The 16785-nt window shown below is 43.8% G+C and overlaps 1 protein-coding gene across 4 annotated transcripts in view; it reads right to left on the bottom strand.

Moving 5' to 3' along the window:
* RUNX1 (runt-related transcription factor 1) overlaps positions 1-16785 on the bottom strand; it is a 169690-nt gene that overhangs the window by 53660 nt on the left and 99245 nt on the right. For all 4 annotated transcript variants that reach the window (XM_010580359.1, XM_010580361.1, XM_010580358.1 and 1 more), the window contains one exon: positions 13337-13493. In XM_010580359.1, coding sequence (XP_010578661.1) covers positions 13337-13493 — 157 coding nt within the window. The remainder of the gene's footprint in view (positions 1-13336; positions 13494-16785) is intronic.

The raw sequence follows: 16785 nt of genomic DNA, 5'->3' as shown, positions 1-16785 counted from the left end.
GCCTCCAAGACGCAAGCATGTGAAGGTGGTGTGCCCGTGCTCTACACTGCAATACAGGAACTTGAAGTCTGCATCCCACCTGACAGAGGCTGGAAGCAAAACGAGCGGTGAGCTCACATCTAGCATGATGAGAGATTATTATTTAAGTGGTCCCCCAGAACAGCACTGAAGGGCTCTAGAGGGAGCAATAGGCTTGTAAGCTACAGCCCCTGGGAATGTTTGAGAGGAACCAAGGGGAAAAAAATGAATCCCAAGTGACAACATGGTCACATGAAGCTCCTGTGTGCTGCTTTAGTCATCTCTGAGCAGTGTCATGACCAGACGGGTCTGGAGGTGGGAAGGCAGACTTAAAATATAAGTGGCTGCATGGGCAGATGCAAAGGGGAATGAGAACAGACACAGGGAAGAGAGGCCACATCTTGAACCTATCACTTCATTTTAATCCACCTCTTTCTCAGGCAAAAAAAGCCGTTGATTCCATTGATGAAGGTTCATCCAAATAAGGACAGAAAAAAATGGAGTTAAAGCCTCAGAAGTCTGCCTGTGGTGGAGGAGGAGGAAAGGGAGGCCAACAGATTATGTGGTTACAATTACTATCTTTTGCTTTTGGGATTTATTCTGATGATCACAGATGTGTCATTACAGTTTTGGGGGGGGGGTTTAATTGTTACAGTAAATTAGTAGATAAAAAGAAGAAGAAAAAAGGGAAAGGAGTCAAGAATGGTTGTGCTGACAAGGACAAAAGGTATAGATGGAAAAATATGAAATGTAATACACAAATGCAATACAAATTATATTACAAACATTTCTATTATATTAGTGGGAGACTTCCAGGTTCCAGCAAGAAAGATTGTGATACTTTTTTTTTTTATCCAGCTTCTACTTTTTAGTGCTTATGTACTTACTTTTATTAAACCACGCTAAATGATCAATTTTATACATCTTTACAATTTCTCACAACATCTTCCTGGGTATTTGCCAAAGTGAAGATGCCTACTGCATTTTAATAACATATCTGACTGTATCTCTGGGCAGCATGTAATACACACACACACACACTCACGTATTCATTCTCAAATGTCGACTATTATACACTGGGGCCAAATTTTGCCATTCTTATCACTTAAGCCCCTGAGTACTCCAAATGTAATCAATAGGATCAGAAGGGCCAACATAATATGATCCTTCATTAGTTAACTGCTGCTTATCAAATAAGTGAAATATTTTTGTAGGTGCTCAAGTCACATGTCCAATTGCAAAAAACCTGCACAAGTCCAAATTCTGTGCTCAGATGGTGACTCTTTTCTCCTGCCTCTGGTGACAGTTTCACACAGTCAGAATATAATTTTGCCGGTTATGTTTGGTCCAGTGGTTATTTCATCAGAAAAAAGCTGCAGCGGAAGTAAGCGGCATCAAAAAAATAACATAATTTGTTTATCATCAGGACCACAGTACCACTGAATTTAAATAAAAGAAAAAACTGTTATTCACCTCATTTGCTACCATGCTGTAAATGGTTTACAAAGTCTGACTGCCACAGACCAATGGTCCCAACAGATAAATGCGAACATGGGGAGATGTCAGCAAATCGGGGTGATTGCCCAACGAAATGCAAGAACTGCCCATGCAAATCAGTTGCACGGGCAACGGATCTGTTTGTGTATTTATATGGATGTTTTGCAGGTGTAAGTGTGTGTCAAGTTGGAGATTTGGGAAATACACCCACTTGTCTCCTGCCAAATCAGCCTGGGTCAGCATAAAGGTATACTTCTGAACATTTCTGTTGAGTGTCTCACTCCAGGAAGTTCTTATATCTGTGTTTACATAGTATCTACTTACCCAGAATGAAATCTCCATCGCATTAAATCAATAGGTGTTTTGTTCTGGATTTATATGGGTCCAAGTTGCCATGAAAATGGCCAAAAATGGCCTTGCTGCAAACTTGGACCCAGCTATGATCTACTGAATTTGCTTTGCAATAAGTTGTGGAAAAGCAACTCGCTGCTGCGGGAGTGTGGCTGGCGCTGGCTTCTCCCCGTCCCTTTCCTTCCCAGCTCCCTGAAGCACCACCAAGTGCTTAACCAAGACGTGCAACTCACTCTCTTTTCCTCCCTGCCCATTCTCCAAGCTTTTTTCTGGCTAACAAGTCAAATGCTGTGGTGGAGAGCAGCAGAGCCACCTGCCTCTCCTGCCGCGGCTCTGGGGATTCCAGGAGCGAGACGGCTAGAAGAAGGTTGTGTCTGGGGTGGAATTGTTTTGAGGCGTTATTTTGGTGAAGTGTATGTACATTTAACCTAAGGCAACACAGGAACTGTATTAAGCAACCAAAATTACATAACTGAAATCAAGTAACATTAATAGAGACGCTGTCAATCTAAGCAGGCACTAAAATTAATTTTTACCTTAAGCCCATTATCTGGGTGATAAGGATAGTCCCTGACACTCTTCTAGAAATTGTCCCTGACAATATTCTTATTTCATAAGTCAAAAACATAACCCAAAGTCTGCAAGCTGTGGACATGAAATATTTAAGCAAACAGATGCAGATGCTGGTTCTCTACTTGGTGTAACTTACAGCTGTTAAAACACAGCTCTCTCGGGCCCTCAGCAGCTATTCCAACAGACACGTATTGGTGATGCACAGTAATGTTTTGTGCGTGCGCCTTGTCATCAGGTGTACCAGGCATGCTACAAGACCTGTCCCCTACACTACATGTTTCTCTTTGCACTGGAGAATGTCCATGCAGGTAGCAGGTCCTAAAGTTGTTTTCCCCTGCTTTGCTGTGCTACAGTGGTACTAATGCTCAAATCCCTTTCCTCAGGAAAAAGGACATCTTCCTGCTGGCATAAACAAAAAAATGCTAACACGCTGCATTCCAGAAACGTGTCACCATCAACTCAAAAATCACATCTTTGGCTGAACGCTGCTTTTTATCCATTATTGTAGCGACTAACACCTTTAGTATTTGATCTGAAACCCCCAGAAGAGTGATTCTCCACTGCACAAACAGGGATCGCTCAGATTTTCAAGTGTTGCAAGGGTGGGACTCAGCTCACTAAAACAGCCACAATTTTTCTCTTTTTTTTTGGCCAGATGTTTACATTTTAATTTGACAAGAGTTTGTGCGCAGCCAGTTTCACTTCTGCGCTGATGAGCGGTTTCACTTCCCAGTCCCATGTGCTGTCATGATGATACCATCCACCGCCTCCTCCAGCCTTGCAGGGGCCTCTGTGCTAATCCCTTCCCTGACAGCCTGACAATGTGTGTAAAAGTGCAGCCGCCGCTGCCGCTGCCGCTCCACTCTTTGCCTGCGAGGCACCCGACAGCCCTTCTCTGCTTAAGAAACTTGGATTTGAAATGCGCTCATTTGAAATGTTATGTCGAAAACGTTAGACGCAAGGCATCAGTCTCAACTGGATTCCTTCGGGTTCCTTCCCTCAGGTTACTACTACTACTTTCATGTTATTTTTCCTGTGAAAGTGCTTCAGCAGAGATGCCACAAAAGCACAACTTATTCTGTTTAGAGCAAAAAAACCTGTGGCAGTTGAGTAGCAGGAGATACCAGGTGTGGGTATTAATGGTCATGTCCATATATCAGGAAGGGAGCTGCAGCAGGGGACAGGTAGGAGAATAACTCTGAGCTTATGGGAAAGGACATAAATGAACTAACTGAGGAGAAGAGGCATAGGGTCAAGAGATTTGGGAGCGAGGCGGCAAGAAGGAGGTCTCTGAAGACAGGGTGTCCTACAATAGTCAGGTTAGGGTGACACCCAGTAGTTAACATAGACATTAGTCACTTTTCTATGCCAACGTCAACAATCCACAAACACACAAAACCACCAGGAATCCCCTTATATTGTGATGTTGCCTAAGTTCAGAAGAGAGACTATTTCAAGCTGAGGTAGGAATTTGGCTGGCAGGAGCATTATTTGTACTTTAGCATCCTTAGGTCTAAGTCCTATGTAAATACCAGCTTTTAGGCTTTGTGATGGAGGTGGTATATTCATATGTGTGTGTGAGCGTGTGCACCAGAGTTGCAAAAATATTTGACAACATAAAAAAAGTGTTTTTCCATTCTGTTCTGAAAGACAACCCAAGTGCCCTGTTTTAACTGAATTTTTTGGGTGGGATGCCTTCTTAGACTGAAAGCCTGCAGATCAAGTTTGCAAAGTGGATTAAAGCATTAAAAACCTGAATGGGGGGAAGACCTTTTAATGGAAAAGCCAAGCAGCCTCTAACTATAAGTGGAGTTGCTGCAGTAACCACTATAAAACTCTTATGAACTTGGGTGGAGACAATAATTACAGCACAGGAAGAATGAGATGCTATGGGGTGCCCAGCCTCTGCAGCAGAGTGGCAGCACAAGGAGATTACAGTTTGAGTCTTAAAATGCAATCGTTACTGTTAAAATACTTTAAAGACTTGAAAAGTATATATGCAATTTATACAAACGTACATGTCACTAATGTTTGAACACAGATTTTGAGTGGGTGGAATTATTTTTTCCCCAAAGATGACTCCAGTGGAAATCTCTGATGCTTCTGTGAGTGGGCTCCCCCAAAACCTGAACCTCTGCTGTCAAGCTGTGACCTACTACATATCAGGAATTTTTGATTTTTTTTTCTCAGGGCAATATCATTTTAGTTTTAAATTAAGTGCTTCTCTATACCAGAGCTTGGGCTGTTTGTGAATAAGTGTTCAGAAATGACTTAGCCTCCACGAAGTGCATCCGGCTCTAGGGTAGAACGAAGAAACGATCATTCAGCAGACTGCTGTGTCACTGCTGAATGGTTCAGAGAAAGGGAAAAACAGCAACAGGAACACCAGATGGAAAGGACAGTTCGAAACGAAATGGCTTAAATGCAAAGCTACCACCTTCTCACAGAAAATGCCTTGGGATCCTTAAGCCTAATAATAGTCCTTAACCAGCTATAATTTCGAACCATTAATAGGCTTTTTGAGGTAGAAATTATCACCCTCACTTTATAGGCGATGAGAGAGACATGAAAAAGTTAAGGCCCAGATTCACAAGAGGATTTAGCTGCCTGAAGTGGGATTCAGGTTTGATTTAAATGCTTAAGTCCAAAATTACATCCCACACCCCTCCCACCCCCCCATCCAGGTGGTGCCTAGCAGCAGCCGTGGTGGATATATGAGGGGGCTTCCCCTGCAAAACAGCCCCGTGCCCTCAGGGCTGCAAGCTCAGCCTCCGGGAAGGAGCATCTCAGCGTGGTCAGCTGGCCCCAGCCCACAACCTGAGCCCTCCTCTGCCCCTTGCCCTCAGGGAGGTTTGGTTTGGGAGCTGCTGCTCAGGGCTCACCCACTGACAGCCTCTCATGGGGGTCCCTATCCCCGCTTTAAGCGTTACGGCATTTCCCCAGGGAAGGTCCCTGCTTCGTAGGATGCACCTCAGATGTACACCTCACGCCTCCCTGAAGGGCACCGTGGCCAGATGGCTGTGGTGGGGTGGCAGAGTCCTCAACGCTGGTGGCTCCAGCGGCTGCAGGTCCTCCGGGAGAAGAGGTCCTTCAGGCAGAGGGGTGGTGCACGCATGGCTCTTGGGGCTGGTAGCTGCAGCGTTTGGGGTGAGGGGAGCACCTCGTTCCACTCTCTTCTCCAAGGACTGCTTTTGTATTTGAACCCATGATTTCTTCACCCCTCAAAGCCCTGTTCTCATCCTTTGCCTAATCGTCAGACTGGGAAAACCTCGGTATAATGGGTGTTGTGGCTTTTGGCAGATCCTGTTCTGAGGCACCTTCATTTCATGGTGCATTGCCCTGTGAACCTAGAAAAAGCCCTTTGAGACGTGGATTTTGTCTCAGTCCCTCTCCCTTTTTCCAGCACTGGCTTTCATTTGGGACCAGCCCAAGTCTGGCTACCTGTCCGGCCAGATGCTGACATACCTCAGTGCTCTGGCACGGTGCAGGAGCTGGGAACAAACATGTTCCTTGCCCTGTGGGACAATGAAGATGATGGCCTCTCGGCATGGCTGCAGGCAGAGGCACCAGGTACAGGGAACAAGGAAGGTGTGGGTTCACTGGGAGAGCAACGCGTTGCTCTGAATATGAAAGGCAAGGAGCATCAGCACCATTTTAGCAAGCGATGGACTTCCGCCTGCAGTGGCCTAAAGCAGGTGAACGCCAGAAGACAACCTGACAAGTCACTTCTTCAGTAGCTAGCTAAGCATGGGAGTGTGCACTGGGACTGTTTACTCTTGAGTTCATTTTCTTAGAGGAAGGACTCCTCTGTGCTGTCATTACACTAATGCAATGTGCATTGATTTCAGAGCTTGGAAGAGGTCTGGGGTCACTCGATGGATATCCATGCAGTCAGTGATGGGGGAGATAACACTGCCATTATGAACTTGGAACCTGCCAAGTTCCACCAGAGATGACTTTCAAACGTAGAGCAACCTCTGTGGCCTTAGATACGGACACAGCTGTGTTAGAGTTGTGGTGCATAAAGTCTAGCCTGTGGAAACTTTGTGGCCTTGCCAAAGCGTTTCCTTCAGTTCCTCCCTAAACTTCAGGGAACTGATGTGCATACGCACCGCTCCAAGCACCACCCCACTGAAGAGCTCTTGTGGCACCAAGCCTTCAGAGCAGCTGCTTCCCTCCTCCTCCTCCTCACCTCGCTCCCTAGAACTTCCTCCCTCTGCCCCACGCGCTGCCTGCTCTGTCCCCATGCCACACAGCAGGTAGCTCCCCGTCCTCGGAGGGAGTGGTGGGAAAGGGTGGAAGGACTTTAGGATAGTTCCTAGCAGCACACTTTGAGGCCCAAACCCACTCCTGTGATAAAGGCTCACACAGGAATCCCAACCTGTGCTGAGAGGCAGCAGCTCTCAGAGGGGACGGGCAGGAGGAGCATCAATAGAGGAAGGAGGACAAGAGACAGAGACTGATGCAGGACACAGATGAAGGGAATGAGGTTGATTTGGAGAGGCTGAGAAAGCGGCGTTGAAATAATATGATGGGAAAAACAGGGGAGAAGTAGGATGGGAGCAAAAGAGGTGGGGAGTCACACGGCATTAAGGTAATAGAAAAAGAATGTCTATCTTTTTACTGCTGCTAAAGGTTTTTTAGAAGGGAACAGAGACTGATTCAGACTGATGAGTGTTTATGCACATGACTATGCTGGAAAAGACTCCTGACAGCAGTTGTAAGCCACTGATTTGCAGCATCCTCACTCCTGCTAATCCTGAGTGAGCTGACAAGAACTGCATGCCATAGGCTAGTTAGCTGAAGTTCACTAGCCAGCCCTGAAGCCAGGGTCCTAATTTGTCTCTCAGAATGATTTTATTTTGATGATAAAATAGCAGCTGTTACTTGAGTTGTAATACAGGTACATACATATATAGCTATATAGGTACACACAAAAATAAGTATTTCTTTACCAGAACTCAAGCAGCCTCTGAAGGAGGGCACACTAAAATAAAAAGCAAAATAAAAACAAAGAAAAAAAAAAAAAAGGGCAAACAGATCTCTTGAAACTATGTAGCCTTTTCATCTAGAGAGGTACTTTGTTTTCCCTAAGCAGTATCCTGGTAAGCCCAACTCCTTTTATCATGGCAAAAAAAATAAGAAAATGCTCAGAGGATAGCGTCTGCCTCATCCTCATCATTAGCCCGAGTTTCAAAAATGTACAAGCAGAGCTCTGCAGAACCAAAAAATAGATTTATTGTTATTGGACTGAGGGCAGTGGTTCAGCACTTGGCATGGCCACTGTTTACAGCAGTAATGCTCCCGGAGACAGGAAGTTCTCCAAATCGCTCTGCCATTATTTTTCTCCTGTTGACGCTTTCTGATCGAGAGTTTTTTTGCCCAGACGAAATTTTAAGTAACCCAGCAGAGAGTGTTTGGGAGCTGGCAAAGCCAGCCGCAGTCATGCTCAGCCTCACGGACCACATGATGTTTTCCGAGTCAAACCCCCGCGCAGAGCTGCATCATACATATACTTTCTTACACAATCAGCGATTCATGCAAACCCGGCTGCACGTAGCGAGTGTGTGCCGAAGACGACTCGGGCGGCACTGGCGTCATGAGAAAGTCTTCTCCCCTCCCCTCCCTCTGCCACTACGTCCCTGCCAAAGGCCAGCACCGAGGCAGCCGTCGTCCTGCAAGGGCTTGGTTTGCTGATCAATCTAACATCGACCCAGGCTGTTTGGCTCGAAATAGGCATCAGCTCCTCTGTACCAGTGCGGGGACTCTGCACGCTGAATTCTTCCACGGCTACTTGGTTTACACAGAAATCTCAATTAAAATCAATGACACGACTAAGCAACCCTAAGTCACTTGAAAATAAAATTTCTGCTCCTGGCCTCTGTCTTTTAGAGAAAAAATCACCATTCAGGCCAGACTGGAGGGAGAAGAGTCCTGTGATAAACACTGACCCTCTAATACACACCCAGGGCGAGGACCAGCGGTGTGGCCCCTTCCTTCAACCGCTGCCCCCGGACAGCAGGACCGGCAGCAGCAGCCCTGGGCAAGCAGCGTTGCAGATGCCCAGTTGTCCCACCCCAAAGGCCATGCCAGCCTTGGTGGTGCCCGACGCGATGGCAGGGCTGCAGGATGTCTCAAAGGAGCTCCCCATTTCTCTACGGCCAAACCACCCACCCGCTGGCCATAGCATCCTGCTAGTGCCGCATCCTTATCAATCTGAAGTATAAATAAGTGGTTGTTTTTAAACTCTATCAGTTGACTCTTCTTTTTTCAGTTTTGATTGCTGTTGGATTTCTTCTATTTTTGTCCAGTCTGGCAAGCACGGCTCATTGTTACTCCAGTATCTGATACCGCATCCCCTGAAGCATTCCAATGGCTTGGACCAGGACCCAGCCGGCCGCTTAATACTGACTTTACAATCCTGTTGAATAGCATCCTCCTCTGTTTTGCACATACTTTTATAATTTTGAATGCGTTTCAGTAAAAAATAAAACAAATTTTAACAAAGTGCTCAAATAATGCAACCACAAGTTGAAGCTGCACAGAAGGAGCAAAATTCTGACTTCAGAAGACCAATAAAAGTAATTGGATTCAGAATCCAGGCCAGTAATTTCTGGGTTTGAAGTATTTTTGAGATTCCAGCTTAAACTGATTTTTCTTCCCCAAAATTATATCCAGAAGGAAGAGTTCTGATGGCAGAAATTTCTGATTATGCTTGGTAATATCTCTCTCTTGTGTTCTCCTACCAGCTACACCTGTGAAAAAGGAGTACTTCTTTGGCTCTGTGGAAATTGAAAACTATCGCAAAACTTATTTGTGACTCTAATCCCAATAGCTAGTAGGAAATACATACGTAGGCTTAATTTTCAGTCCTTTCCAAGATGCAGTTTTTAAAAAGGCCTTGCTGGAAAGCTATCACAAAGCTCCAGCTCCAGCTCTCAGCTTTAGATTGAGATCTTACGCAGCAAGCCAAGACACTTCCCCATTAGCTACTATTATGATAACCTATTAATAATTATTTTCATCTGGAAAACATGTTTATTTGTTGGGTTTTTTTTAATGTTACATTCTACAAAGAAGATAGTTACTGGGATTAATGATTCCATGAGGAAAATATGTAATGCTTACCGAGCCACGAAGCTTTCCCTCTCCAAAATAACTATTTATTTTTAATTTTATCCAATGAACTTCTATGGTGTCAGGCTTTTTGCATCAGATTTATTTCATCATAGTAACCTAAACCAGTTCATTATGCATTAAGAAAACAGGGTACTTTGCAGTAGTAGCATTTTGAAGTTTGAAGTGTTTATGAAGAGAGGGGGAAAAATAAAGATTAATTTTTTTTTAACCAGGTAATCAGGCAAGGGGGACTGAGATTGGCTGAAGTTTTAAACTACATTTTTCTTTCAGAAATTACTTATTTGAGCTTACAAGCCAGACAGGCAGGTTTTCCCAGTAGCATTCTCAAACTAGGGTGAGGAATAGTAACTCTGGAGCCCAGCCAATTCCAATGTAAATCTGTTTTGTTCAAGAAAGCGAGCCAAATTGCTTTTATACAACATCTCGATGTTTTGGGCGACCTGTAATATTCTCAGCTCCCACTCTGGGTGTCAAGAAAATCAAGTGCTTTTTTTTTTTTTTTTGTAATTCTGAATGACAGGCACAGGCACAGCAACATGGGGCAACCGCTTGCTGTTAGATACAAAACGAACGCTGAAACACAGTTTAGTTCTTTAAGCTTTGGCCAATGTTTGGTTGGCGCATCGGCTCTGACCAACAGGCAGGATCAGACCTCCGAATGGGGGCAATTGCTGTAACTCTCCCACGGTCAGCACAGAGACACTTATTCACTGAGATGAAAATGTGGGCAATAATCTTACCTTTGAAACAGCCATCAGACTGTCTTGCTAGATTTCATTTAAAGCCCACAGAAGAAAATTTAAACTATTTATTAAGAATGCCAAGAATGACAATTTCCTGCTGTCTTGGAAAGGAGAGAGCGGTGGCTTGCCATCGGTTCGGCAAGGCTTTTAATGGGGATGGTCACACCTGGGCGATAACCAATGCACAGGGAACTGTCACCGGTTAAAGCCGTTCCTTATTCTCCGGCAGGGATTTTAAATCACATGAGGTACACAAAGAGCGTTCACTCTGACTGTAACCAACGTGAACTTTCAATCACTGTTCACATAACACTCCTGGCATTGCATTATCACTGGTGGCAACTGAACTTATTCAAACTCAAATATTACACAGCAAACAAAGTTTCAGTTAATTTTCCTCTAGCGAAGTATCAAAGGAAGCAATGCCCTTTGAAGCAGCTACCTTATGCTTTAGGCTTTATACAAATTCAACAGAACAGCACCTCAGAAATCCTGTACCAAATGCAAACAATCCCCACCTTTGGAAAACAATCCCCTGTTCGAGAAGTAAACAAAAGCATACATTAGTCACTTGCTCCAAAGATGGGCAGCCAATCGAGGTGATGAGATTTAACCTCGAAGACTGACTAATAGCATGCAGCGTTCCCAAATCACTCCATCGCTTAAAGGATCCCGAGCACCCGAATATCATACGACATACAAGGTTTATGTCTGTGCAGGAGTGACTGGCCAGTAGCAACCGCTTATAGTGGAGTAAGGGGCTCAACGACGCTCCCCACCAAGCTTTTTGTATGAATAGGGACTATTCTCTCTCAGCCACTGGATTTTGACCTTGAAACTCACACACTTCACTGTTATGATTTCTAGCTTCATTACCATGGCCAGGAACTGAACTACAGGTTTGTTTTTATTAGCTTCTCTGCCACTTTGCCAGCTATTCATTTGAATCTTCTAAACAGTCATCTCTGAATCATAATGCAAATTCCATTTACTGAAAAGGTGGTACCTTTAATATAACAAATGAACATGTTTAATGACTGATAGTTTTAGACATTACAGCATCTCTCATGTTTTCAGTAAATGGATATAATTTTCTCTGCATTACCCTATTATTATTCTTTGCTAGCATTACGAAGCTACGTTCTCAGCTGCGGGTGTTTTCCACCAAGTGCATTTTGAAGACAGCCCAAACAACACGATTTAAAAGACATCTCCCTCTGCATCCTCAGCTAAAAATACTGCAGGACACAGAGGGACTGGATTGGTATTTTATTCTTAAAACATATTTACTGCTTGCACGTATGTTTCAACAGGGCCATGCTCTTCCACAATTGCTGACTGTATTTATACTGGAAGAATATCTACAGATGCATTTCACTTCAAAGGCAAATAAAGGCTGTTGGGTATAATCAGGGTAACTTCCTCGGTCTGAAGCCTGACCCATCCCCCGTTTGGAATAAAACATTTTGAGAGAGAGCGAGCGAGCGAGCAGAAGTGGCTCAGCTTTGTAACTCTCCCGAAGCATGCTCATAACTCTGTTCATGTTTGTAAGAACCATGCATGCAACCACGCACCAGGAGATGGCTCGGATGCTCACAGGGGGAGAAGGGGAGGGGAAAATGGTGAGGAGGGGTCAGTGAGCCCCATGTACTCAATTTGGTTCAGAGACACACCATCGCACAAATTGTTCAAAAAGGTAGTAAACAGAAACCTACTTAAGCGCAGTAGACACTATCATTTTAATTTGCGAGGGTTACAGCACTGAATCGTCCCTAAATAACGCTGCTGTGTTTGGAACGCCCTAATGTTACGTTCCGATTTTACTTAAGGATACGAATGAAACAGAAGAAAAATACATAAATTAAGTAAATATCACATGAAGTCACATGGAAGATGCCACCGCTTTTCATTCTTGACCCTAAAAGAGAGAGGCTGATCTTTTTTCCGAGCTTTTTCTGAGCAACAGTTCACCAGCTTCTCTTCTGTGGGTTTTACTGAACCTCCCTGACCCACACAAAGGGACTCCACTCACAGCAACAAGGGTAGTAATGCAAAAGGAGCGCTTAAAATAATCTTATAATAGAAAGGTAAACATGATTGCGTGGAATTTATGGGGTTTAAGATTATGGACTGGAGCCAAAGAGTGAAGTTGCGAAGGGTCCTTCTGCTGATTTTACGGGCTTTTGGATCAAGCTTTGTACACCTGCCCACTCACATGCGACGTGAGCCGCATGTGTCAGGTACTACTTGCAGCCTCCTAACAACATTTTTATATAGTTCTAGTCTAAGTCAACTTTGACTCTTATTTGTTATTTACACTCATAAGGCCTTTTTATTTATATACTAGTAATTACTGGTTAGCACAGAGATACAGCAAATCAGATATTAAGCTCATCTGGTCTGGTCTGGTCTATTCTCTCCACTTTGCAGGAGCACATTAAATAACAGGACTACTGCATATTGTTCTACGTCTATTTCAGAGAAAGAAAGGTCAGAAAAAGTGCCCTGTGCCTTCACCAGGTCATGATGAACCCGGAAAATTTTTAGATCTATGCAGGAATTACTTGTAATTTCAGGTTGACTCATTCTGTTACAGGGACCAACTCTTGCCGAGAGTCCTGGGAGCCCCAAGACGGTCATGAGTCTTTACACAAGTTGAAAATTCTCATTTTAAATTGAAAATATGCTATTTAAACTTAAATGTGGGTAATATTGTGCTGTTATAAATTTGATGGGGCAGCTTCCAGAGTCAAAATGTGACTTGCTATGTGATTTTTTTTTTTTAAATGAGATTTTACTGTTTAAAAACTGAAGTAACAGGGAGGACGGGCCAGGATAAAACAAGGAAAAACATATAGCTAATCCTGTGCCTTTGGAATTGGCCTACGCCAGCTTTTGCAGCATCCCCTGCTGCAGAAAACTCGATAGACGTTGTCTTCAAATTCCCTTCACGTAACCAGAACTTGACATAACTGGTGAATGTGACTGAAGTGTAGTTGAGAACAAACACATACCTCTTCCACTTCTACCCACGAATCGGAGGTCGTTGAACCTTGCTACTTGGTTTTTCATGGCAGCTGTGGCGTTTCTGAGTTCTGCAGAGTAGTTTTCATCGTTCCCAGCCATCACTGTTACCAGCGTCCCATCGGGCACGTCTCCCAAGGCCACCACCTATGAAATCAAGGAGCAGAAGCCTTATCTTCCTTACGTGGCATTTAATTTGGGGCGCAGAAGATCAACAAGTAATGTGATAAAATAGGAAAAAGCAGCAACAGCAAAAATCTATGTAGACTAAGAAGCTGTTTGGGGAAAACAGGAATTGCTTCCATTCCTAGTTTGCAGAGCTACAGAAAAATTTTTACGTGGATGCACCTCTGAACTACACAGCATAATGTGTACTCCGAGATGAAAAATACATGAAATAAGCTTTCCAAAATATACTTCTGTAATTGTCAATAAATAAATTCAAGTAACAGGAACTGATTCTGGCCTGATGTACATCAGTAGCATTATGTTTAAGCTACAGTGGTGTCAGCACAATGATGGAAATGTAAAATTCAAGAGAAAACAAAACTGAGCCAATCATCTCATGGACACAGAGGGTCAGAGTCCCCACAGCTGCACCAGTTCCCTATCTTTTCCTCCCACCGCTCCACACAGAGCTGTCCCAGCACAAATTCAGAGTAAGTCCATGGAAAAGCAGGCCTCAATCGAATGTTTAATCACAACTTACTGAACAATTTCTTTTCTTCCTTTAGAAGCATGGAAGCAAATCATTGACTTAAGACCTCACCCGCAACCTGATGGATGGAAATTGTGATCTGAACTAATGAAATCTGCAATCGCTCAGACAAAGCTTTCACCTGGTCTGAAATGTTTGCGCTGTAGCTCCTTGGTGCCAGCATCTACCAAACAAATATTTAGGAACACAGGATCGCTGTGTTTTTGATGCAATGTGCTGAGAGTTACATAGATTTCTAACCTTAAATTTTCTGACTTGTATCTACAATGTTCACACTGGTTAAATGACAAAAAAATTCCTTTTATCTTGTCTTCTTGAGCAGGACTGAATTCTCAAAGCAATTTTACCCTCCTACAATCGAATGGATGTCTGGTGTGTCTCTTGGTTTACTCTGGAAAAAGTAAGATCTTGAATTAGGTCCCCTATTATGCTTTTTTAGATCCCATTGCTGTTCCCCCAATCGAGTCTACAGTAGCAACCTCAGGACTACCACCAAAGAGAAAGAAAAGAGAGAGAAAAAAAATCTAGCTAGTTTTTATTTCCTCTTTTAGGCATTCTAAGAGGAAGTAGTCCTGCATCATGTCCTCTGAGTTGCAGCTCACTATTTTTCCTTCCTGTTAGCATTTTCTAGCTTATGTCCATGCAGTTATAATTGTCTGAAACTTGTCACAGCCCAGTCTTATTTCTATTAGTTCCTAATCACACTTGTTCTTTCCAAACAGGATCAGTGGCTCTGATGCTTATTCCCCAGCCGTAGCTACCTCCCATAATATGAGAGAGATCTCCTGTCTCAGGTATTTCACAGCCTTTCCTTCTATAGGAGGCTGCGTTTCTCACTTCGGTGCTCTCCCATTTGTCACCAATAACCCTTATTTTCACTTCCACATGCAAAGTTAAGATCACTGTGTCAAAATTCCCTCTTCACGTATATTTTTCAACTTCCTCTTTCCCACTCCTCTGCGGCCCAGGCTTTTGGTTTTTTGTTCTCCTCTGTGTGCCGTAATGCATTTCTGTGGCCTGTGCTACGCTCAGCATTGCACTTTTCAAATTTCCCTGATCTTGGCATAAAATTAGTCCCTGCTTGAAACATTTAAGCTAGGAAGTCTTCTTGCACAGCTTTGTGTCATGAGGCACGCTGGCTCACAAGATCAACAACTGTGAACCCAGCATGCTCACCCAGTTCTTAAAAAGTTGCCGTAAAACCTTAATGCATGCACATATATTAAAGGCACAAGAAAAGGAAAGGGGAAAATTGGGGCATTACCCTCCCCTCCCTGCGATGCAAATGTTTGCATGTTCGTTTAAGGACATACATGCTAGCATTTTAAGGGATGAAAAACCTTTGTGAATCCAGGGTCAGTTGTCTCTTACAGGACAAATATTTCAAATCACCATTTTCAAATTACACTGAAGGTAACCTCAGTGATAAGACAGGTGAAGAAAATATTAGAAACAAGTATAAAACTTACACAGCCCAGAAAAGAAACTGGAGTTAAAAGTCACACACAATAGAAACAGAAATACAAACATTTACATTAGAAAAAAGACTAAACAGATAAGTTGGGACTTGCTGACTGGAGTTATCTAGTACTTTGTTGTACTCTTCAGCTCTTAAAAATATGTATTTCCAGAGAAGTGGGAAGAGTATCAGAGTGCAGTGCTGCCGGGTATCTAAATTACCTACTTCTGCTGCATCAATCAAACAAAATTGGCCTTTTAAATTAAGATCTAGATCCTTTCTTAACAGCGTTTCGACAACGAGTCTATACGGCACCTTATTAGAGTTATTAGGTATTATTTTCTAAGTTTCTCCGAATCGTTCTTTATTTTAGGAAAAAAAAAAAAAAGCATGGAAATGACAATTTTGGTTTGAAACAATATCCTGATCCTAAAGATCAAACATCATGAGTAAATTTTTCTAAGGAAACATGAAGAGAAAACTCTCTGTCTCTCTCTTTTTATTGATGCAACGGTTGTTAGCAAATGCTTGCTAAAACTCCGCTCTTTTTTGTCAGATGCAAATAAAATATTGGCAGCATAGGGATGATCTGAACTGAAATTTCTAGCTCCTGGTCCAAATGATCTTAAAAATTACGACTTTAAAAAATGCCTTTGTGAATATTCAATATTTAGTATAAAACCAGTGAGATTGTTTTATAGGTGGCAAGCTATTTCAGGACTCATTTCTTAGCGGTCCACAGAGGGACTGTTTCGGGGGGGGACGAGGAGCACCCCGGCAAGCAGGTGCCTCCCAGCAAAACATTTCAGGAGCTCGTCAGGAAACCCTCTCCTGGTTTGTGGTTTGGGTTTTTGGTTTTGGTTTTGTTGGGGTTTTTTTTTTTTGGTTTGGTTTTTTTTTTTGCTTGCGTATTTCTAGGTTGAACTATCTCAGTGTTACATACGCTTGCTTTCGTCTGTTTGGAGAACCTGACCCTTTACTGTTTGCAGAAGTTGGGAGCGGGCTTGCTTGTTAACACGGAGAGCTGCTCTACCTGCGGCCGGGGGGAGCGGGGGGGACCGGGGAGGACCGAGAGCGGCGTTGGGTATCTCTCGAAACCAGCCCCCGGGGTTTGTTTTCCGCGGGCGGTTTTCACATACCCAGGACAGCCGCCTGCCGCCAGAAGCCCCCCCCTGCCCGGGGAGGCGAGGGGGGAGCGGGGTCCCGGTCGCTGCCGGACCCCGCGGCTCCCGGCGTCTCGGCACCGGGGCGAGCCGGGGCCG

The sequence above is a fragment of the Haliaeetus leucocephalus genome, unplaced genomic scaffold (assembly GCF_000737465.1).
Source record: "Haliaeetus leucocephalus isolate CR32 unplaced genomic scaffold, Haliaeetus_leucocephalus-4.0 Scaffold702, whole genome shotgun sequence".
Classification (NCBI taxonomy): Eukaryota; Metazoa; Chordata; class Aves; order Accipitriformes; family Accipitridae; genus Haliaeetus; species Haliaeetus leucocephalus.
The sequence above is the reverse complement of the archived record's forward strand: the minus strand, read 5'-3'. Positions and strand labels throughout refer to the sequence as shown.